The sequence below is a fragment of the Gossypium hirsutum genome, chromosome A09, assembly GCF_007990345.1.
Source record: "Gossypium hirsutum isolate 1008001.06 chromosome A09, Gossypium_hirsutum_v2.1, whole genome shotgun sequence".
NCBI lineage: Eukaryota > Viridiplantae > Streptophyta > Magnoliopsida > Malvales > Malvaceae > Gossypium > Gossypium hirsutum.
The window spans coordinates 77943259-77968879 of record NC_053432.1 but is presented as its reverse complement, the minus strand read 5'-3'; the positions used below and the strand labels follow the sequence as shown (position 1 = coordinate 77968879).

Below are 25621 nucleotides of genomic sequence, written 5' to 3'. Positions count from 1 at the left end.
TATTTTCTAAGATCGACCTTCGGTCAGGAAATCTTCAATTAAGAGTTAAATAGGGGGATATTTATAAGATGGCGTTCAAGACTCGATACGGTCATTACGAGTTTCTGGTAATGCCTTTTGGACTGACTAATACACCGGCAGCATTCATGGATTTGATGAATCGGGTGTTCCAACCATACTTGGATCGGTTCGTAGTTGTTTTTATTGATGATATCTTAGTGTATTCGGAAACGGAAGAGAAGCATGATGAGCATCTTCGTGTAGTGCTGCAAGTGTTAAGGGAGAAGCAACTTTATGTAGAGTTTAGTAAGTGCGAGTTTTGGCTGAAAGAAGTTACCTTCTTGGGGCATGTTGTGTCTGTCGAGGGGATCAAGGTGGAACCTCGAAAGATTGAAGCAATTTTGGAATGGAAGCCACCGAGGTCGGTAACAGAGATCTAAAGTTTTCTAGGGTTGGCATGTTATTATCGGAGATACGTAGAAGGATTTTCTGTGTTGGCAGCACCGTTAATGAAACTTATAAGGAATGGAGCACCTTTTGTTTGGACAAATAAACAGCAAGAGGCTTTTGAGAAGTTGAAGAAGGTTTTGACGGAAGCGCCAGTGTTGATTCAGCCAGAGTCTGGTAAGGATTTCACTGTGTACAGCGATGCGTCACATGTAGGTTTGGGCTGCGTGTTGATGCAGGAGGGTAAAGTGGTCGCTTATGCTTCACGACAGCTTAAGCTGTACGAGGTGAACTACCCTACGCATGACTTGGAATTGGCAGCGGTAATCTTTGCACTTAAGATATGGAGGCATTACTTGTATGGGGAGAAATGCATCATCTATACGGATCACAAGAGTCTTAAGTACTTACTGACTCAAAATGAGTTGAATCTGAGGGAGCGAAGGTGGATAGAATTGTTAAAAGACTATGACTGTTCGATTGAGTACCATCTAGGTAAGGCAAATGTCGTGGCTGATGCGCTAAGTCGAAGGGCTGTGAAGGAGTTGAAGGCGATGTTTGCTCGTCTAAGTTTGTATGACGACGGAAGTTTATTGGTTGAGTTGCAAGTAAGACCGACTTGGGTAGAACAGATTAAGAAGCAACAGTTGGAGGACGATTCATTGGTTTTTCGGTTTCAGCAAGTTGAGAAGGGGGAGAATCCAGACTTTGGGTTAAATAATGAGGGAGTTCTTTGTTTTCAAGGAAGAATTTGTATGCCGAAAGACTCCGACTTGAGATTGATGATTTTGAAAGAGGCACATAATGGACCTTGTGCTATGCATCTAGGAGGGAGTAAGTTGTATCGAGACTTGCGAGAGCAATATTGGTGGCCTAGGCTTAAGCGAGAAGTGACCAAATTTGTAGGGAGATGTTTGACATGTCAACAAGTGAAGGCCGAGCATCAACTACCTTCGGGATTGTTATAGCCGGTAAAGATACCACTTTGGAAGTGGGAAAGGGTAACTATGGACTTTGTAAGTGGGTAGCCGTTGACACCTTCTAAGAAGGATTCGGTTTGGGTGATTGTGGATAGACTCACGAAATCTGCTCATTTCATACCTGTCCGAACCGATTACTCACTTCAGAAGTTGGTCAAATTGTATGTGGCGGAAATAGTATGGTTGTATGGTGTGCCAGCATCGATAATTTCAGACCGAGACCCAAGGTTTACATCTCGGTTTTGGCAGAAGTTGCATGAGGCATTAGGAACGCGATTGGATTTCAGTACGACTTTTCACCCTCAGTCGGATGGGCAGTCAGAGAGGGTTATTCAGATTTTAGAGAATATGCTGAGGGGTTGTGCTATTGAGTTTAGAGGCAACTGGGAGGACCATTTGCCATTGGCAGAGTTCGCATATAACAACAGTTACCAAGCAAGTATTCAGATGGCTCTATATGAGGCACTATATGGGCGAAGGTGTCGTTCGCCTACTTGTTGGGCAGAATTGGGGGAAAGGCAAATACTTGGGCCAGAGTTGGCAGCAGATACTGAAGACAAGATTAAAGTGATGAGGAATCAGTTAAAAGAGGCAGCGGATTGACAAAAGTCTTATGCCGATCTGAAGCGTAAGGATATTGAATATGCGGTAGGGGACATGGTCTTTTTGAAAGTTTCGTCTTGGAATAAGATATTGAGATTTGGTAAGAAGGGTAAGTTGAGCCCATGGTTTATTGGGCCTTACCGAATCATTAAGCGGATAGGGCCGGTGGCTTATCAGCTAGAGTTACCTCCAGAACTGGATCGTATTCACGACGTTTTCCATGTGTCCATGCTAAGGCGATATCGTTCTGACCCAACTCATATCGTGCCAGTTGCAGAAATCGAGGTACGGTCAGATTTGACCTTTGAAGAGGAACCTGTGCAAATACTTGATCGCGATATCAAGGTGTTGCGAAGGAGGTCAGTCCCATTAGTGAAGGTACTTTGGAGGAACCATGGCAAGGAAGAAGCTACTTGGGAGACCGAAGAGGCAATGCGTCAGTAGTACCCTCAACTGTTTGGATCAGGTAAATTTCGAGGCCGTAATTTCTTTAAGGAAGGTAGAGTTGTAACATCCTGATTTTCGAGTTTTTCGTGATTCTTGATATTTTAAGTAAGTTTCTAAAATTTGGTGTGTGATTATGGAATTCATAATTTGGGTATGTAAATGGGCTTATGGAAGGCCCATGAGTTGGCCAAAACCCGGTAGAATTTTTAAATTTTGGACTTAGGAGTTAGGAGTTCTGGCTAGGTGCCCTTATATAAAGTTGTGGGTAACATGCATCACAAAAAGAGCTATAGTAAAGTGGCAAGGGGGACGTCACTAAGTTCCTAAGAAGGTGGCCTGTGGAGCATAAGGGAAGACCTGGGATTGACTCCCTCTGTTGGCAAATAAGAGTATTTATTTTTATGTGCAGGAAGGGTAAGTGTTGGAACCTAAGGGAATTCTGTAAGAAGAGAGTTGGATCAAGTCAAATGCATAGATTAATGAGGGATAAGGGGAGAGATTTTAGGGATTTGATATGGAGATAGAGTTGGCCGAATAAGGGAGATTGGAGAGGGGATTTTTGGCAGAGGGGTTTTAGTTAGGGATTTTCGGCACTTAGGTATTGGTGTACCGTTTTCTCTCCCTTGAGGTTAGTCTTCTCCTCTCTTTTTCTTTTTGCAGCCGAACCTACCATCTCTTCTTCCGTCTTTTCTTCCTTCTCTTTCTTCCAAACCAGCCCATTATTTCCCTTCATTCACCCATTATTTCTTTCATTTATCTCTACTTCTGTCGAAATACCGCAAAAGCCGAAATCAGTGAAGCTAGGGGGTACCGATTCTTTGTGACCAGCAACCTTTTCTTTCCTTTTCAATTGTTGGCGTTCAATTTCTTTACCTTTTAGGCATCCAGATTCGATAGGAGAAAGACTGTGGTAAGTGCCCAAACTCTAAACGATTCCTAGAGTAACTGTTGGCCAAAAGCCGAAACCCTATAATTTAAGGAGATGGCCGAATATGGGTATAAGCTTTATGGGGTCTTCTTTTAATATTTTTTGTGGTTTATTTAGTGGAGTAGCAGCAAGGTGTAGTGTCGACTTAGGGTAGCTTGGATCTCCGGAGTGGCTAGACCTAGTCATCAATCGCGACAAAGGTAAGATTCCTAAGGCCATTATGGATGGTTGCCGAATGTGTAAGTATTAGTATTAGATGATTTTTTTGGTTCAATTATGGGAAGCTGATTATTAACAATGGATTATAGGAGAAATCGTGTAGGAGATCTCGTCGAGGAATATCGCCAAACAGGTGTGTAACGAACCCTTTTTCATAAGCGTAAAGCGATAAATGGCGAAAAGCCGAAATGCCGAAATTCTGGCATTTCGAGGACTCGTGAGCAAGAGAACGCCCATTAGTTAGTTAGATTCATTGAGATGATGATCAGGAACATTGGAAACGGTAAGAACGTGATTTTTGGCATTCACGGTAAGTTGGGCCTCGAGGGGTTGCAATAGGACCTAATAGGCTTTCGGGCCCATTTGGGAAAAATTGGTAGAAAACGGAAATCTGTTAAATTGCATGTTAAAACTGTTCATACTGTTATGGATATAGGCTAAATGGGCCTAGATGACAAAATCGGCTAAGCAGGGCCCATTAGGGGTTTTAGGCCCAATAACTCGATTTCGCTAAAAATGGGCTAGAATCACTGTTTGCACCCATGAATTGTTAGTAACCGTTAATGAACATGAAAACCCTAATTTTTGGTAAAAATACAAGATTGCCTTTATAACATGAAAAAGACCGTTTTGCCCCTAGGTAAAAATGACCATTATACCCCTAGGGTTTATGTATGAATTTAATACATGGGATTTTGATAAACATGGTATGTATGATATGCACATGAAATGTATGATATGCACATGATATGTATGATATGCACATGATGTAATCATAAATGCATTGGGTTGGGTTTTTATATGAATGGAGGAAGTGAAAAAGGGCTTACGCCCCAGTTATTAAAGGGCTTATGCCCCAGTTATTAAAGGGCTTATGCCCCAGTTATTAAAAGGGCTTTTGCCCCAGTTATTAAAAGAGGCTAGGCCTCCAGTTATATGATAAAGCAGCTATGCTGCTAGTGGAGAGTTATGGCAGGGTGGGTTGAGTTAATCCCCACATGGTGTGTTGGTTGGTACGGGTGGAGGGTAGCGGATGGTGGGTTGAGTAGTCTCCCCAAATGGGCTTGCATTCTTTCATTGACATTATATGTGATATTGAAATGGGCCTATGGGCCATATCATTTACAGTAAAGGCTTCGGCCCAGTAATATGAAATATGAAAAGGCTTCGGCCCAGTGTTATGAAATATGAAATATGAAAAGGGCTACGGCCCAGTACATGTTGAGATTGGGTTTGGGCTTAGGCCCAACAGGCTGGTATTGTTTTGGGCTCTAAAAGGGGCTTGTTGCACACTGAGTTTCCAAACTCACCCCCTTTCCTTAACCTTGCAGGTGAGCCTTGATGTGGGGACTTGGGCCGGAGGGGATTCAGAGTAGCCACGGTGATCGCCTTCGGACTTTTAAATAAGCGTTGGTTTTCATTTAATTTTTTTTAATTATTATTTATTTTTAGGTTGTAATAAGGCCATTTTTAACTTTTCTTTTATTTCTTTTCGGGATTATTTTATTTTTTTATAACTTTAAACCTGGTTGATAATTATTCAAATGGGCTAGGCTTAGGACGTGTTTTCAAAACGATACTTGTTTTCAAAATATCTCAACGCCACGATTAATCGATTTATCAGAGACGTCCACTTAAACAAATTTAAACTCGATATAACAAAGTGTGGCTATGGTTGTGGGCATGTCTAGGATTGGATCCAATCAAAGAGCTTGGTACTTAAGCAGCCTTCATGGCTCACCTCCTCTGTTCCGGATACCTACCTGGTGCCCAGCTTCCATACACTTTGTTAACTCAACAAAATATATGGTTTTTAAAACACTAACACGGAACGTGGGTTTTTCAACTCCAATGTGGCACGTCAGATTCGGCCATAACGTTTGGGCCGGGTTTGGGGTGTTACACACAATAACAATTATAACTATTCATTTTTTTGTTTTGTAGATAAATTTCATTTACTTACCATAAAAATTCTATACAAGTCATATAACAAACACAATAACATATTTGTTCAATTCTTTTCATTTACTTACCGTATAAATTCTATACAATATATTCACAATTCACTTCTTAAACAATATACCATTTTAATTCATTCTAACATCAATCATTATCATTTATAACATATCAACGTGCTATTCTAGATAGCTTTCACTAAATACATACAATTCATATATCTCAATTCACATTTCAATTCATCAAGTGGCATCAATTATCACCCATTTGAACTTCACTCATTTCATGAACCTTTTGGTTCATATTTTCAATCTCATATCTCAATTTCAATTCTCAATTCAATTTCTCATTTCATTCCAATAGCTCAATCAATCAAATTCACTCGATTTATCTTTTCACTTATTTACCCCTATTAACAAGACTCGGACTCTGATAGATACATGGATTCCTCCCAAACACACCAGAATATCCAACCCAAACACACCCGGAATATTATAAATCCTCCAAACACACCAGTATATCATATCCTTCCAAACACACCAATAAGGCATTAAATGCCTCTTCGGATAAACCGAAGTATATAATAACAAAAACATCTTCTCGGCTGAACTACAAATCTCCTCATCACATCACAAATCCAATGGCATGCCATTTGTATCCAATATGGTCCGATACTGTTAATAGGGTATTTGATTCACTTTCTCAATTTAATAAATCTTTCATCAATATACCATTCTAATAATCACATATTTTCACACATTTTCACAATTTCATACATTTTCATTCAATTCAACAAATATATTTCAATTATTCACATTAATTCATAATCCAATACAACTCAATTCACTTTTCAATATCAAATATTCAATTATCACAAATCTCATATATTCATATCAATTCCCTCATATTTCAAATCAATATAATTTTTTAATATAACATTCATTCAATATTCAAATTTTTACATAAATCATATATATATATTATAATTTCAATCAATATAAATTCAATCAAAATGATTTCAATCAATATAAATTTGATAAATTCATCACATACCAAAATCAATCCATTTCAATAGTAATAACATCATAATTTTAACACTAACAATTGTCATATGTATATAAATATAACAAATAAGAACTAGGTTCGGATTATAAAAAATACAAACCGTATTTTCTGAGCTTTTCCAAGCTTTTCCTCGTCGACTTTGGTATTTCCTTACTTAGCCGAAACTTCTCGAGACAACATTAGCTACGGGAATTAAAACAATTCATATTTGTTAATTCACTACTAATTTATATCTAATTAATACAATTTTTATTCAATTTCTACTTTAATTTCAATTTAATCTTAACTAGATTCACTTACTTTTTCTATCTCAATTCATACTTCATTTCTATTCAATTTTTAACCAAACTTAGACATAATTGTCTATTTTTCATCATAAAACCATAATTTCAAAATTCTTTCAATTTAGCCCTTAAAGCATAAAACTTATGAATCACTTTACAATTTAATCCTTATTTCATTTCTAACTTGAATTTCTATCAATTTAGCCATTAATTCATCTTTTTATTCAAAAAGAACAATATCTAAAAAGCTAACAACTTTCAAAATTTTCACTTAAATCAAGTAGTATTCATCTCTAGGATTCCATAAACTCAAAATTTACAAGAAAATGACCTAAATTGACTTACCAAATTAACTTTGATCCTTAAAACCCCAAATTTTTCTTTTTCTTTTTCTTTCTTTCTTTCTCCCCTATTTCTTCTCTGTTTCGTTTCCACATTCTGTTTCTTTCCTTTATTTCCTTTTTATTTACTTTACTTTTAATAATATATAATATACTTATATAATAAGCAAACATATATGTGTATTACAAGTGTATGTATATCATTGGTACACATATAATTTTTTTTTACCACACACTTGTCTTACTTTTATTCATTTATAATATAATATCAATTTAAATAATAATAACAATAACAATAATAATTAAATATAAAACTATAAATAATAATAATAATTTAATATATATTTTAACACATAAAAATATCAGATTTTTATGTTTATACCGCCTCACTTAGGACAAATGGCATAATTGTCATTTTGGTCCTCGTCATTTTCTTTCAATCTAAAATTCAACTTTCATCATTTATTCAATTTAGTCATTTTTCCTAATTACTCTTAATTAAGCTAAATTTATTTAATTAAACTCTAATTAACCACTCATTTTACTTCGTAAATATTTTTAATAAATATTTACGAATCCGTTTTTCAGAAACGAAGACCCGAAAATACACTGTTTCGGTAACGATAAAATTCAGGTTATTACAAAACACTTAATCAAAATTGTATAGTTTAGATTCATTTAGAATAAACACTTCAACCTAGTAGTCTGCTCTGTTATCCATAAATTCGTGTCTGTCTAGTGTGCATTTGCTCTGAATCAGAAAATTTTTCATAAAAATTATCAGTTGGGTAATGTCATAATTTCTCTAATATTTTAGGTCAATATGTGACACCCCTTACCGGTATCCAAGGCCGAAACAAAGTACGAGGCATTACCAGACTTAACAATATACATAGACGAAAACCGTGTAACACCCCTTAACCCCGAACTGTCGCCGAAACAGAATTACGAGGCATTACCGAACGTATCGAACGATTTACAACAATTCTTAAATAAATAACCAATATATTAAAATAATTCATAAAATTTATTAGTTTGTTTACCAAATGACTTCATTTTTTATAAAAATTTCGGCAGCATTTCTGCTTATTTTTACATAAAACCCCCTGCAAATTAAAACCATATAGTTCCCAAATATCACCAATTCAACCAATTCATTTCACATTCACATTTTCTATTCTAAATACTTCTAATCAAACTCAATCTACACAATATCAATTTAAAATTTAACAATGTACTAATTAGATAAAATAGATAGACTTCTTTCATTAAAATCCATAAACTTTTAATACTAACATTTTTAACCATTATATATTAAAACATAATAACCTTTATACACAATCTATGTACATGCCACCTTTACCAAAGGAAAAATACATCACCAAGTTTTGCCGAAGCCGGGATTAATCTGGATGCTGAACCGGGACCTTTGACTTCTATCGACCTGCGCACGGAAACAACCGTACGCTGAGTAATTCATACTCAGTGGTATTACCATAATTCAAATTATAACAATAATGTACATGTAATGCATAAATCGTATATACAATTTAAATTCAATATTTCAACAATAGCAAATCATCAACCAATATCGTATATCCACAATTTGAGTTTGAATAAATCACGAACCTTAGGTTCATTTCTCAATCTCATTTCACATTTCAATTCACAATTCAACTTTTTCATATCATTTCAATAGCTCGTTTGACCAACTCGTTCGGTTTATCATTTCATCATTTACCCTATTAACAAAACTCGGACTTTAGCGGATACACGGATCCAACCAAACACACCAGAATGGCACCCGGTGCCTCATCGGATAGTTCGAAGCAATAGTTGACACCCAGTGTCTCATCGGCAAAGCCGAAGAAAGTTGGTACCCAGTACCTCATCGAATCTATTCGAAGAAATATAGTGACACCCAGTGTCTCATCGACTCGAAGTCGAAGTATCCCTGAACTCTTCCAATCCTATGGCATGCCAACTATATCCGACTCAGCCCGACTAGTTAATAGGGTATTTAAATCACATATATTCTCAATTCAATCACAATTTCTCACACTTTCAATTCAATCATTTTTCCACCTTCAATCAATAATTATTTCACAAATTCACACATTTTCACAACTCAATACATTTCCATACAATTTAATACCATTCACAATTCGATTCAAATTCATTTCCCGCTTTCAATCAACAAACAATTCAAATATTAATTCATATAAACTATTCAATTTAATTCTCACTCATAATAATAATAATAATAATAATAATAATAAATTAAAACTAATATTATACTTACCTCACATTTCATTTACTAGACACATAAATTAAAATTTAGCATTTAATAATAAATAACTTGAATTATAGTAATACAAACCGTTATTCTCCCGTTTTAGTCCTCGATAACTTTCTCCTTTCCTTTTGACGCCGATGCCTCGGGTTCTTTGTTAGCTACGAAAATAATAATTTGTAATATTAATTACAGCACTAATTATAATAAATAATTGAATTTCTATTCAATTTCTTCCTAATTCTCAATTTAATCCTAACTAAATTCACTTACTTTCCTAATTCAATTCACACTCTATTTCTATTCAAATTTCATCCAAACTAAAATTTAACTATCAAAATTTCAGCATATTTTGCTAATTTCTAATTTCCCTCAATTTAGTCCCTAAAACATAAAACTTATAGTTTCTTTTACAATTTAATCCCTTTTTCAATTCTAACTTAAAATTCCTTCAAGTTAATCCCTAATTCATCTCTTTTGTTCAACATAAACTATACTTGAAAACCTATGAACTTACAGAATATCAACTTAATTCCATCAAAACTTTGTTTTAAAGCTTTTAAAACATTAGAATTAAGAGAAAAGGGCTAATTTGACTTACCAATCAAAGCTTTAAACCTTAAACCTTCAATTTTTCCTTTTTCTTTCTTTTTTCTTCTTTCTCCCCTGTATCTTCTCTGTTTCGTCTTTGGCTATTCTGTTTCTTTCTTCTTTTGTTTCTTTTATTCTTTTATTTTAACTTACTTTACTTTATTTCCTTTATTTTATTTCTTTTGTTTTCTTTTATTTAATTACTTTAATATAATAATTAAAACAAATATCTATTTAGTAATTAAATATAAGTATTACAAATGTATGTATTTTATTAATACACTTGTATTAAATATCACCATACATTTGTCTTTATTTAATTTATTTCTTAATATAATATTTATAATATAATTAATTTAATAATATCCTTTATAATTAATTTATATATTTATATAAATAAATAATATAAAAATCTAAGATTTTTACAATGTTATGCTGCCTCAACTTCCAAATGTGGCTTAATTACCCATTTGGTCCCTCTTATTTTCTTTTGATCTATAATTAAAAATTTACCCTTTATTCAATTTAAACATTTTTCCTAATTATTCTTAATTAGATTAAATTCATCTATCTAAAACTTAATTAAACACACAACTAGTCTCGTAAATATTTCTAATAATTATTTTCGGACTCAATTTACTAAGACGGAGGCCCGATATTATACTTTTTCGATGCCCATGAATTTTGGGTCATTACAAACCGGGCCATAAAATTTCATTTAATTCAAAACTTTTCGAACACATGCATAACAAACAAAGCTAACTATATCATCACATCAAAACATAGGACATGGCACGATTAATTAAACTTATAAACCATAATGGATAAGGACCATATCTCATGATTTTATACGATAACTCAATGCAGACTGATACATATGGTCAAAATCATAATAAAAATACATATCACAAACCAACTTCCTATACATGCCACTCACTTGATATTTCTAATATTTGAATTAATTTTCCCAAAAATGATAGTTTGATAGTGTGATTTTGCCTCCGACGATATCCAACCCCGAGCCGACCTGTCAATTCTAAAGAAATGGAGAGGATGGGTAAGCTTTACGCTAGTAGGTTCATATGAAAATAATAAGCAATTACTACCATGCTTTTCAAGATAAAACACTATAATTGTACAATTACACATATTCAGGACAGGCTGTTTTTTGGAGTCCCGGTGTTAAAAAAAATCATATCTCAAGTTAAAAAACTCGAAATCCAATTCCGTAAATTTTTTATGAAACTAGACTCATATGTCTACTTAAATATTTTTTTATAGAATTTTTGGTCGGGCCATTTAGTACAGTTTATTAGTTAAAGTCTCCCTTGTTTCAGGGTATGACTACTCTGACCCCTGTGCACTACGAACCGAATCTCTCCTTGTACAGAATTCCAACGAACATGCCGTTTATTTCCCTTAAAATTAGATTCAATAAGGAATCCATGCATGTAAGGTATGACTCTCAATAATTTTTTTACAATTTATGGTGAATTTCTAAAGTCAGAATAGGGGATATCGAATTCATTCAGACCCTGTTTCACAAGAATTCAAATATCACACAATATAGAATTCTTTTGCTTTCACTGCTTCTTTCATGTGAAGATAGACTCATTAAGCTTTATTTCCATAATTTTTTTTTAAATTTAATTCAACTTACACAATTTTTGGTGAATTTTCAAAGTCATGCATTGCTGCTGTCTAATACTGTTTTACTACTAAAGTTCACTTTTACACAATTTCACTTAATCCATTCCATTTTACCGAGGTTCGCTCAAATATTGAGCATATTACTTGTAGCACCCCCAAACCCGGCCCAGACGTTAAGGCCGAATCCGACGTGCCACATTGAAGTCAAAAACCCGTGTTCCCTTTTTAGTGTTTTAAAAGCCGACTTTTGTTAAACTAACCAAGTGAATGGAAGCTGGGCACCAGGTAGGTATCCATAACAGAGGAGGTGAGCCATGAAGGCTGCTTAAGTACCAAGCTCTCTGATTGGATCCAATCCTAGACATGTCCACATCCATTGCCACACTTCGTTATAACAAGTTGAAATTTCTTTGAGTGGTTATCTTTGGTAAATCGAGTATTCGTGACGTCGTGTTATTTAAAAAAAACAAGTATCGTTTTGAAATCACGCCCTAAGTCTAGCCCATTTGAATTATTATCCATCAATTTAAAGTTGTTTAAAATAATATAATCCCAGAAAATCAAAGAAGAAAATAAAGTTAAAATGGCCTTATTACAACCCAAAAATTAAATAGTAATTAAAAATAACTTAAGAAAACCAGTCTCTTTTTCAAACCTAAAAGTATTCACCATGGCCACTCTGAATCCCCTCCGGCTCCAAGTCACCCACATCAAGGCTCACCTGCAAGGTTAAAGAAGGGGTGAGTTTGGGGAAACTCGGTGTGTAAGGAAAACCCATTCAAAGTCCAAGTCAGCTCAAGCCGTTGGGCCTAAGCCCATTCAGGTAACAGTGATACTGGGCCAGAGCCCTTTTCAGATTACAATAAACTGGGCCTTAGTCCCTTATTCAGATAACAATATGGCCCATAGGCCCATTTCAAAATACGTGCAACATCAATAACATATACAAGCCCATTTGGGCAGACTACTCAACCCACCAACCACTACACTCCACCCGTACCAGCCATACACTCCATGTAGGGAATAGCTCAACCCACCCAGCCCAACACTCCACAGTTGCAGCCTTGCTGCTCAGTTAACAGTAAATTGAGGCAAAGCCTCAGTACATGGACAAGCCACTTTCAGTACTTCCTCCGTCAATATCCCAGTCCCATGCATCAGATAATAACAACATGGCATGCAGTAAATAACAACAATCAAACATGCATTTAGGTCAATTTAACTCTAGGGGTATTTCGGTAATTTATCTCCTAGGGGTAAAACTGTAAATTTTCCACTTTTAAAGGTATTTCAGTAATTTATCTATTTTAGGGTTTTTCATGCATATTCCTACCTTTCACGTACTAACAGAATCACTACCGATGGTTCTTACCGAATTGGGCCCGTTGGCCCATCATTTCAATTTTGGCCCATTAAGCCCCAAAATATCGAGGGCACAGAAATCATGCACTTTGCAGTCCAAACATTGCAGCTTACCAAAAACATTAATCGATTTACCTCACGAGCATTCGCACACTCACAAATCTACAAAATACCGATTTTCGGCATTTCGGCTTTTCGGCTTTTGCCGATCTAGACTAAGAAAGAGGGTGTTAGTTACACACCTGTTTGCAACGATATGCTGATGAGATCTACACACGAACCGCCTACAATTGGATTACTAACACGTTAATCTAACATTCAAATACAAATTACGTATTAACCCCTTGCAACATTCGGCCAACCACACCTACAGGTCATAGTAAGCTTATAAGAAATCAATAAGCAACTCATTAACAATTTTTTGTCAATGCTTACCACATAATCATAATTTCACTGCAAGCTGTCTTCCTGAGCAACAGTCACTAAATCATTTATAACTTGAGCTACGAAACTCCAAATCAAGTGCCGTTAATTTTCCCTGAAAATAGACTCATATATCTTCTATCCATAAAATTTTAAGAATTTTTGTTTTAGCCAATCAATACCAGATTTTTCTCAAAGTTTCCCATGTTTCACTGTTTGACTAATCTGACCACTCTTTATTACGAATCAAATTTCTCATTGTACAGAAATCAAAATATGTTCTCGTTTGTTTCATTTGCAACTAGACTCATTAAGCTTTAATTACATAATTTATTCAGCTTCTAATTCATCTCCCACAATTTATGGTGATTTTCCAAAGTCACGTTACTGCTGCTGTCCCAAGCAGATTTATTATCAAATCACTCTTTCACACACCTATCTTGCATGCATGTTATTTAAACATGTATATCACCAATCAATCATCACATATCTATGATTTTTACTTAAGCATAATCTCCATTTCATCATTTTAAAGCACAATATGTTAGCCGATTTTTCCCTTTAGCATCTAAGGCACATGCATGATCATTTGTTTGGCTCAACTTCACCTATCTTCCATTTTTCATCAAAAGAACATGAAACAACAACCATTTCCTTCATTTTAATTCATGACCAAATGCTCACAACACACCCAAAAACCAAAATATGCTTCAAGAGTTAAGGTAGAATTAAGAAGAACTCATGAACATCAAGATAGAAGCAAACTACCATGAACTTACCTTCAATTTTCTTCCCCAAGTGACCGAACATTCAAGAGCTTTCTCCTCTCCTTTCTCTTCTCTAACTTTCGGCTATGATGAACAAAGATGGACAAAACTTTGTTCTTTTCACCCCTTTTTCTTTTAATAAAATTTCATATTTCATCCATTTAATTCTTTAATACAAAAGACATGAAATGCCCATCATGGAACATTTACCTAACCCATTATCATGGAACATTTACCTAACCCATTATCAATTTTTATCAATTTGTACCATAAATTATGGATATCAAGTGCACATATTGTCTTCAACAACATGATGGCCAGCCACTTCATGTAAAATGGGAGGTTTGTCATGCAAATCCTCCTATTTTGCACTCTTATTTGTTTGGCCACTTCAATTTAGCATATAGCATTTTCAAACATTTTCACATAGGTCCTATTTAATAATTTCACCCCCTTTTTCTTATGGAACAAAAATTAACTAAAATTGTCGGGTTTTATCTTAAGCTTGGGCCTTCTAGAGGCCCACTAACATAATTAAACCTATGCCAACATTCACAGAATTCCCGAAAATTGAGGCGTTAACATAAATTCAAATAAGCATATACTTGCACTTGTTCATCACATAATCACTTTCACATGTATTTTCATTTAATCGATTTCCTGTTGAACTCATCGGAATAATAACAGATACACAATTGCCTGCACATTTTCCCATTTCCACACTTGTAGCCGAAGCTATCTGGTACGTATAGTAGCCTGCACTTAGTACTACACATGCAACCAACAGTCTGGTACACGTAGTAGCCTGCACTTAGTAATACACACGTGACCTCACCATCTAATACACGTAGTAGCCTGCACTTAGTACTACACACGTGATCATAGTTTTCGGGTACGCATAGTAGCTTGCACTTAGTACTACACATGCGACCTCACAATAGATCATTCGTGTTGTTTTTATTCCGAAGGTTCAATCGGGAAATTCCTCACTTTTCAACATTTACTAAATTGTCTGTAATCAATTTAAATTCATAATTTACATCAAATAACCATTTGATAGGCAGCCACATTTCATATGATATCAAAATATAATAACATAAAAGAATCGATAGATTATTTATGTACGAATTTACTCGAAGTGTCGATCTCACTATCCATAGTACCAATTGTCCATTCATAGTATAATAAGACACAACTCAAATATCAAACCAGCTTTTAAGAATTTACATAACATATATCACATATTTCATATATCACTTGTCATGTATCTTCATTTTCTTGCATTTCATGCAACATTCTTTCACGTCATATTTCCACATCATAAACACCATTCCATCAACTTTTCCAATATATTAAATCATAAAATATATGAAATAATAGTAAGAAATATAATTCAAACATAACATTGCATTATTATTATCATACGAACTTACCTCGATCCAGAAACAACAATTTACCATTTTAGTCCATAACCTTGTATTTTCCCAATTTAAGCCCGAATCTCGATTTCCTTCATCTATAATATCACATTTAGCCTAATAATTAGTCACACTATTCATAAGGGTCCAAAAATCATATTTTTAAAAATTTTCATTTTGACCCCTAAACTTTTGCATATTTTCACTTTTGCCCCAAGGTTCGGAAATTAAACTTCATCCTATTTTCTTATGTTTTATGACATGCTTATCATTTTTCCCTTCTATGGCAACATCAAATTCTCACTCTAACATGTACTTATGACTATTAGGTATTTTTACCGATTAAGCCCTTTTGCTCGTTTTCACTTAAAACCGAGTAGCACAAGTTGTCTAACATAATTTAAAACCTCATATTCTATCGTAAAACACCAAAATACACAAATTTAACCTATGGGTATTTTTCCAAATATGAACCCTAGGTTGAATTATTGTTAGCATAAGCTAAATCAAGTTACCGGGACTCCAAAAACGTACAAATCATTAAAAACGAGGCTAGAACGGACTTACAATCGAGATTGGAAGCTTGGAAACCGTATCCATGGAGTCTCCCTTGGTATACACGTCCATGGTGAAGAAGATGAGCAAAATTGGCTTTTAATTTTGTATTTTAATTCATTTTACCCCTAAATAACCAAAATGTCATTACTACTAAACTTTCCAAAAATTCCATTCATGTCCAATATTTGTCCATAAACTTTGAAATTGGTTAAATTGTTATTTAAGACCTCCTAATTAATATCTCAAAGCAATTTCATTCTAGAAACTTCTAGAATGCAAGTTTTGCAACTTAATCAATTTAGTCCCTAACTTCAAATTAAGCACTTTATGCATAGAATTTCTTCACGAAATTTTCAAACAATCATGAAATCATATCATAGACCTCAAAATAATCATAAAATAATTATTTCTATCTCGGATTTGTAGTCACGAAACTACTATTTCGATTAGGCCCTAATTCGGGATATTACACAATATGTAAATAATAAAAGTATCTTTAAAAAATTTCTGAAATAATTTATTCAAAGAATTTTCTCTCTACAATTTTTCTATTAAATTTAAGTGCATGTGAAATAATAACCTAATGCTCTTTTTATATAGGGAGAGTTTGAAGAGTTCAATTATGATTAAACTTATTAAATTAAATTAAATATAAGATACTATTAAGATAAATATTAAATTAAACTAAATGTTAAATTTATTAAAATAATATTATTTTTGAAATAGTTAATTTGAAATCAAATCATCTGATAGAGTCCCAATATGAGTGTAATTCTTTCACTGCTCAACTACCAAAGAACTATCGTTGCCAACCATTGGAATACTGTCGTTCCAGCTGCCGGCACCTCGAGTTGGTTCAGTTTCTTTTGATTTGGTTCGAGTTAGTCATTGGTTCGACCATCGGTTTGGTTTCACATACCAGGCCCAGTTCGACCATTTTTTGGGTATTGGTCTCAATTTTGGGTTCCCGAGCTCAATTTACGACATCATGTTCAATTTTCAAGTTTAATTACTCATTAGGCCAATTTTCTCACTTGAAATTAATTTCCCAAAATATCATATTAAATTTAATTAATTTGATTAATTTAATTTTACTTTATCAAAATTAATATCCCAAAAATCACTTAGATTTTCCATTAATTCAAGGAAATTCTTTAATCAAAATTCTAGTTGAATAATTTTTAAAATCGCTCAATTTAATTTCACATCGAATAAATTAACTCAATTAAATTATTTTCAAAGTCGTAAAATTTTTTCTGATTCAAATGTAGTTCGATTGAGTTTTTGTTGAGCTAGCGGAGGGATAAGAAATATACAATTAAACTTCAGTAATTAAAATTATGCCCGGAAGTGTAATTCTAATAATTCACAATTATTTAACAATAAAGTCAGTCCACAATAAGTACCATAATTGAAAAATCCTTATTGTATACTCTTTACAAAAACAATTCATCTAACTGCTTTTTCCAATGACCTCGTCATATGTGTATTGCCCTCATATGTATCATTGATTCATTCGAGTTAAATATGTTCACCCAATACATTCCTATTTTATCTCATTGTCACAATTGCGTCTTCTTAATGGGCAATATAATCACTACTGCCAATCAATGACTGTGGCAAATTGTCCATTTGAGAACAATCAATCTATGGTCACGTTCCATATTTATCAATCCACATAATGCCAATGATAATATATCATTAACTCTTTAAATGAGTTATGAATTCCACTATTACTAGTAAAGTCATACCATACACAAGTTATGAACCCAACACACCAGTTACCGAGTCGTTCATCTTTAGAGTATAAGCCTCCACTTATATCAAAGCACACAAGTTACATATGCATGGTCAATGGCTAACTCAGAATTTAGGTAAATCACACCATAAACGTCACAAGTGAATTACTTCACAGACGAATTTAGAATTAATTCATGTTAGGTTCAATTCAATATATCATTTTGCCAATGAATACATCTATATCATTACCTATGAAATAAACTGCTCTAATAGCCAAGACTAGTCATCTCCTCAAATAGAATTGTAGGCAACATAATAATCATTCTCAATATTTAAATCAAATGCTCACTTTAATTCTTTTACGAGAGTACGGACTTGTTTAGATTATCTATTGAAGTAAGTTGTATTTCTCGCAATGCAAACGTTCTTACAGTGCCACTTATCATCAGTTTGAACATAGACAATCATTGAACTAATATTTACTTGTCACAATTTTGCTATGCATGCAAAATATGAAAGACATTAATACAAAATACATAACATGAAATGTAAAATTTATTTATTCATCATTCAAATACATAGAAACAATTACATATCTACTACAATATAGACACATTTCCTGTAACAGCCAAAATTTTCAGTGGTGTCGGAAACAGTGATTCGAGATCACTAAATCCGACGAGTATGTTTAGAAATTTTAACAAATAATAATTATAGGCCAAGTGCGAACTTAAAAGAATTGTTTTTAATTAGTGAATTTTGCGATTTTAAAAGAATTAATCAGGTAAATTTGGTTGAAAACGAGGTATCGAGACCTCGGGTTTATAAACCGAGCCATAAATATTTTTATAAATATTTATGGAGTGTTATTAAGTTAGTATTAAAGTTTCGTTAGAAAATTTTAACGTTTGGTTAGTCAATTAATTAAAAAGGACTAAATTGAAAATAGTGTAAAATTTATTAAATTGTGATTAAATAGTTTAAGTGATTAAAAAGGAGGGATTTAAAAGGCAATTGGACCTAAATTGTATGGGCTGGACGGTTGGGCAAGAAAATTAGCAAAAAAGACAAGGAGAAACAAGGGCAAAATGGGAAATTTTGCAAATTAAACATATAAAACAAGACAAATTTGAAAAATCTAGAGATATCATCATTTTTCTTCAGCAAAAACGCCATGAGAGGTCTGAAAGCTACTGGTTTTTCATACTTTGACATATGTGAGTTCAATTCTTACCCTTTTCTTTGAGATTTTTATGTTTTTGTGACTTTTACAATTAGGTCCAAGTGTTTAATTCATTAGTTTTTGATTTTATGAACAACATTAAAAGATATCATTGATAATTGTTAGCTGTTTATGATGAAATAAAATGACTTTGAAGCTTTGATTTTGTTGTTTGATGATTTTATCAAGTAATTTCAATAGAAATTGATTTTAGGACCTAATTGTGAAAAAGTTGTGAATTAAGGTTTAGTGTTAAAATTCTGATTTTTAAAGATTGTGTAATAGTTTAGAATGATGGAATAAAATGTTATTTGAGAAAAATTAGCTTAATAGATGGGCTAATTGAGCAAGGACTGAATTGTATGACCTTTGAAATTTAGAGGAAAAATGGTAATAAACATCTTGAACTAAAACAATATTGGACAGCAGAAGTAGACTAACTTTGAAAAATCACCATAAATTGTAGAAATTGAATTAGAAGATGAATAAAATATTAAATTAAAGCTTATTGAGTCTAGTTTTTCATAGAAGAAACGGTGTAAGCAATGGATTTGTAAATTATGAGATATAATGAATTTTGTGAGACAATGTTAGAATGAATTTGGGTTCCCCTGTTTTGACTTTGGAAAATCACCAAAAATTGGAGAAAATTAATTAGAGTCTCAAATTTATATACTTAGAATCCTTAACGAGTATATTTTCAATAGAAATCAATGGGAACATTATCCGAGTTTTGTACTGTGATATAATTAATTTTTAGTGAAGAGAGGTCAGAACTGTTGGATAGTGAAACAGGGGAAACTTAAATGAATAAACTGTACTAATTGGCTAAAACAAAAATTCTTAAAAATTTATGGTGGAATGATATGTGAGTCTAGTTTTAGGGAAAATTTACGGATCTTAATTTTGAGCTTTGTAGCTCGAATTATAAATAATTGAGTGACTATGACTCGTGTGAACAGATTGATGTGAGTATTAATAAGTAAATTGTGAAATCGTACTTACAAGAATGTTATATACATTAAGGATGTGGAATGGAGAGGAGGAGGAGGAAAAATATATATGAATATTCAGTTAGCATGGCTAATTTGCATGTTTTAAGCTCATGGACTAAATTGAATAAAAGTAAAACTTTAGGGGGCAATTTTGTAAAAATGTCAAAAATAACTAAATTGAAGGGAATAAATTGTTTTATTATCTAAATTAATAAATTTAATGAAATTATCAATTTAAGATTGGGTGAAATTTGGGAAAATGGTAAATTACCAATATGCCTCTAAATCTTGGTATTTCTGCAATTTAGTCAGGTAGGTTCGGATACCCTGAATGAGCATGTAAATATGAAAATTTAAGTATTGTATCGTATTTTATATGATATTTTGAATTGAATATATGAAAGGATGTTACATGAAACATGAAAATGAATACTAAATAATATAAATTAATTGAAATTATTCTGAAAATTTCGGTAATGCCTCGTATCCTATCCCGGTCTCAGGTACAAGTATGGGGTATTACATTTCCCAACATAATTAACAATATTCTTTTATTAATTAATAATGAAAATTAGTTTAAAAATAATATATACGAATAGAATTTAATGCAATCTACTATTATAATATATTTTAAAAATAATTTTAAAATATTATTTATTTAAATCCAGTCTAATATTACTGAAATTAAACTCATATATTATTATGTTTTAATTTCTTAACTAATGAAATTTATAAAATTTATGAAATAATTTAAGAAATAATTAAATATAGGGAAAATACGTGGTACAATGCTAATAGAGTTTTTATACTTTACAAGCAAGGTCAAAAGATTGACAAATGTACTATAGGAATATAGTAAAATATTAAAAAATAAAAGATAGTATTTGATACTGACAGTGTGTATTTTTTATTCGATAAACAACATTAAAAATTGATATATGTTATTTTTTTTATAAATATATTTTTCAATATTTTACTAATAAAACTTGTCAACTTCCTAATCCTGTTTGTGGAGTATAAAACTTTTATTGTCAGTATATCAAATAATTTTTTAAAAATAAATATTCAAAAAAGAGACACATGATAAATTTTTTTAAGTTACTTGTAGAATAAAAAAATACACTATTGAAATATAAAATATTAATCATTTAATTAATACATACAACTAAAATAATATTAAAAAAAGGTACGGATGCATTTTTGGAAAATTTAATTTTTGGACTAATTCTTTTGCCATGCGTCACCTGTAATAATCTTACATCTCAACATTTATAGGTCTAGCTGTTCCAATCATCAACTCCGTACATATAATTTTATAGAAAACTTTAGTTTTTATCCCAAAAATTTATTGTGTGTATAAATTATTTTGAATATATTACTTTTAATTATTTTGTTAATAAAATAAATAGAATTTAAGTTAAAAGGAAGCATACATTAGAGTAATAGTAGTTTGACTATGAAATTTAAATATTTAAATATTTAAATTAATTTGGAAAATGATTATACTAATTAAACAGTAGTAATAAAAAGAATATTGTGTTTTTATTTTAAACATTTTTATATATAATGTTACTTTTTTTTTTAAAACTATTTTCATTTCCACGGAATTAAGGACTATTAAATTGATATAAATTTAAGAATGAAAAATATGATATTATATTTCAAATTTTATACTATTTGTTGCTTGAATGTAAATCATTTATAGTGTAAAATATTAAAATAGTTATTTTTGTTTACTTTAAATTATATTTTAGTTATTTATGTTTGAAATGTTATGTTTTAATCACTTATGTTATCGTATTATAATATTTTAGTCATTGAGGGTTAATCGCCTTTAATGATATAATGATAAACTGACGCGACACGTTAAATTATCATTTTAAACAAAAAATTTATATTGAATTATACAATTAGTCCCTATATTTTATTCGTTTTGATTTATTTTTTTCTTTTATGTTCTTTGAACTTTTTTTTTCCATTCTCTTCTCTTTCTCCCTCTGTTTTCCTCCTTTCTCCGTTTTTTTTAATATAACTTTTCTATTTAGTAACCGATGAAAGGAAGTTTGCCACATGGAGAGTGATTCATTATACGAACTTTAATATAATTACTTATATAGTATTCCAACTTTAAAAAATTATTTTAATTTTTTATTTAGATTTTTATTTTTTAATTAATAAATATGTGTTGTTTATTAAATCACTTCAAAATAAATAAAAAAGTTAACAGATATTAATTTTGTTAATATACATATATGCGAAAATTCATGCGTATGTTATGTAAGTAACTAATTAATTTTTAAAAACTAATATATTTTTAAAATTTTTATATTTAAAAATTTATTTAATTGTTACTATGATATCAATAAAATTAAATTTTTTATTATTTAAAAGTTGTTTGAAAAATAATATAAATTTAAGAATTAATAAAACGAAATTAAATGGAAGATAAAAATAATTTTTTTTGGAAAGTTGGAGTGACAAGTAAATTAATATGAAAATCTTGAGCAAGGCTTTGATTTGAATCATCAGTACAAAAAAGGGCCCTTCACTCCAGTTCACTTCCCCTCCCAGTTTGTAACATTTCCAGAACCCTCTCTCTTTCTGTCTTTTTCCCTCGCATATTTTCTAGGGTTTTCCACCTCCGATCCACTCTATCATTTCCCAATCCTCCGTTTCCCCTTGAAATGGCGGCCGTGACTGCAGCTCAGCCGCGCTCTTCCAAGACCGAGTCCTACGTGGACAACAAGCGCAAAGAAGACATCCGCCAAGCCAACATCAAGGCTGCCCGAGCTGTGGCTGACGCCGTCCGAACCAGCTTAGGACCCAAAGGTATGGACAAAATGATCTCAACCGCCAACGGCGAAGTCATCATAACCAACGACGGCGCCACCATTTTAAACAAGATGGAAGTTCTGCAACCCGCCGCTAAAATGCTCGTCGATCTCTCCAAATCTCAGGACTCTGCCGCCGGTGACGGCACCACTACTGTTGTCGTCATTGCTGGTGCCCTCCTTAAGCAATGCCTCACCCTTCTCTCCAACGGTATCCACCCCACTGTTATATCCGATTCTCTCCACAAGGCTTCGATTAAAGCTGTCGATGTCCTCACCGCCATGGCCGTCCCTCTCGAGCTCTCCGATCGCGAATCGTTGATCAAATCCGCCAGTACTTCGTTGAACAGCAAGGTTGTTAGCCAATACTCAACACTTCTTGCCCCGCTTGCCGTTGATTCCGTTCTCTCCGTCGTTGATCCAGCAAAGCCGGATATGGTTGATTTAAGAGACATCAAGATTGTGAAAAAGCTAGGGGGGACCGTGGACGATACGCAGTTGGTTAAAGGGCTGGTTTTCGATAAGAAAGTGAGCCATGCTGCTGGAGGACCGACCAGAATGGAGAATGCAAAAATTGCGGTAATTCAGTTTCAGATTTCCCCTCCTAAAACTGATATTGAACAGAGTATTGTAGTTTCTGATTATACTCAAATGGATAGGATATTGAAAGAGGAAAGGAATTATATTTTGGGTATGATTAAGAAGATTAAAGCCACTGGCTGTAATGTTTTGTTGATCCAAAAGAGTATTCTGAGAGATGCAGTCACGGATTTGTCATTGCATTATTTGGCCAAGGCTAAGATTATGGTTGTTAAGGATGTTGAGAGGGAAGATATTGAGTTTATTACCAAGACTTTGAATTGTTTGCCTATTGCTAATATTGAGCACTTTCGAGTGGAGAAGTTGGGGCACGCAGATCTTGTTGAGGAGGTTTCGCTCGGGGATGGAAAGATTGTTAAGGTTACTGGGATCAAGGATATGGGAAGAACAACTACTGTTTTAGTTAGGGGTTCGAATCAGTTGGTCCTCGACGAAGCTGAGAGGAGTTTACACGATGCCTTATGTGTGGTCAGGTGTTTAGTGAGTAAAAGGTTTTTGATTGCAGGTGGTGGTGCTCCGGAGATTGAATTGTCGAGGCAGCTTGGTGCTTGGTCTAAGGTGTTGCATGGGATGGAGGGGTATTGTGTTAGGTCGTTTGCTGAGGCACTTGAAGTTATTCCTTATACGTTGGCTGAGAATGCTGGGTTGAACCCTATTGCTATTGTGACTGAGCTGAGGAATCGGCATGCTCAAGGGGAGATCAATGCTGGGATCAATGTGAGGAAGGGACAAATCACTAATATCTTGGAGGAGAATGTTGTGCAACCACTGCTTGTAAGCACAAGTGCAATTACATTGGCAACGGAGTGTGTGAGGATGATTTTGAAGATTGATGATATTGTTAATGTGAGGTAGTTTTCTGCATTGGATGATGAAATGTGGTCTTGTTATCCAATTTAGTGCTTTTGTTTCAAATTTCTGAATTGGCTATCTACTTCCAAATATTTGCTTGCTTTGAAGATTGATGAAGTTGCTAAATGTCAGGTAGTTTTCTGCATTAGACGATGAAATGTGTTATTGTTATCTGATTTAGTGCTTTTGTTTCCTTATAGTTTTGACTATGTTTTAAACTTATGAATTGGCTATAATATTTGCTTGCTATCAACAAGGATCTTTTTCTTAGGTTTTGTTTGTCTACTCTTCATATGTTTGATCGGATTACTTACCTTGAATGAGAATGGAGTGTTATCAAATTGATTTTGGTGCTTGCATTTTGCAATTTGTTTTGATTAGAATGCGAGATGTGACGGGTTTATTTGTTTTAGTTGCAATGAATTGTGCTATTTGGAATAAGTAGAATGTAGACAAAGCTCAAATCAGGATTGTTTAGGCTAAAAACCTTTTGGATCTTCATTCTACTGACGACATGTATGAATGGTGAAACCTAAAATATGTTAGTTTTGTGTAGCGTCTCATTCTTCATTCTAGCACCTTGAACGTTTGCTGTTTGCGATATTTCCTTTAGATAAGGGCAAAGTGAGAGGGGGTCCAGGGATTGATCTGATGTCAATTAGAACTTCATTTAAACAGAAGTCTTTTGTCACGGACTTGGTTGACGTTAGTGATATTTTAAGTTATCTGATTCATCAATTTGTTATGCCTAGCTCTACTTGTTAAAATTTCTAGCTTTTAGCAGTTTAGAAGCAATTCCAAGTACACCAGCAATAGCCTGTTTAGATGCTTTCATATGGACGGTACATTGGCAAATGACTACAATGTAATTCCATTTGCGAATGTACCGTCCATAGAAATCCAAGGATGGAGGTGATTGTGATTAGAATGCATCTATTCTAGCTTAAACCTGAGTTAATCAAAATATCAACTTTAAGTCACCATGTAAAATAAGAAGTATATAATTAAAACCATTTATGTATTTTACTATTTTTAAATTATAACAGTCA

At 33.1% G+C, this 25621-nt stretch overlaps 1 protein-coding gene across 1 annotated transcript; it reads left to right on the top strand.

The window, feature by feature from the left end:
- Nucleotides 1-22785: 22785 nt before the first annotated feature.
- On the top strand, nucleotides 22786-24842 carry LOC107899056 (T-complex protein 1 subunit delta). Its single transcript, XM_016824651.2, has one exon. It carries the CDS (start codon nucleotides 22974-22976, stop codon nucleotides 24573-24575), a length of 1602 nt encoding a protein of 533 aa, XP_016680140.2. The 5' UTR covers nucleotides 22786-22973; the 3' UTR covers nucleotides 24576-24842.
- The last annotated feature ends 779 nt before the right edge of the window (nucleotides 24843-25621 follow it).

What these genes read in the sequence shown, in the direction of transcription:
- LOC107899056 (XM_016824651.2), top strand. Translation starts at nt 22,974, where the DNA reads ATGGCGGCCGTGACTGCAGCTCAGCCGCGCTCTTCCAAGACCGAGTCC.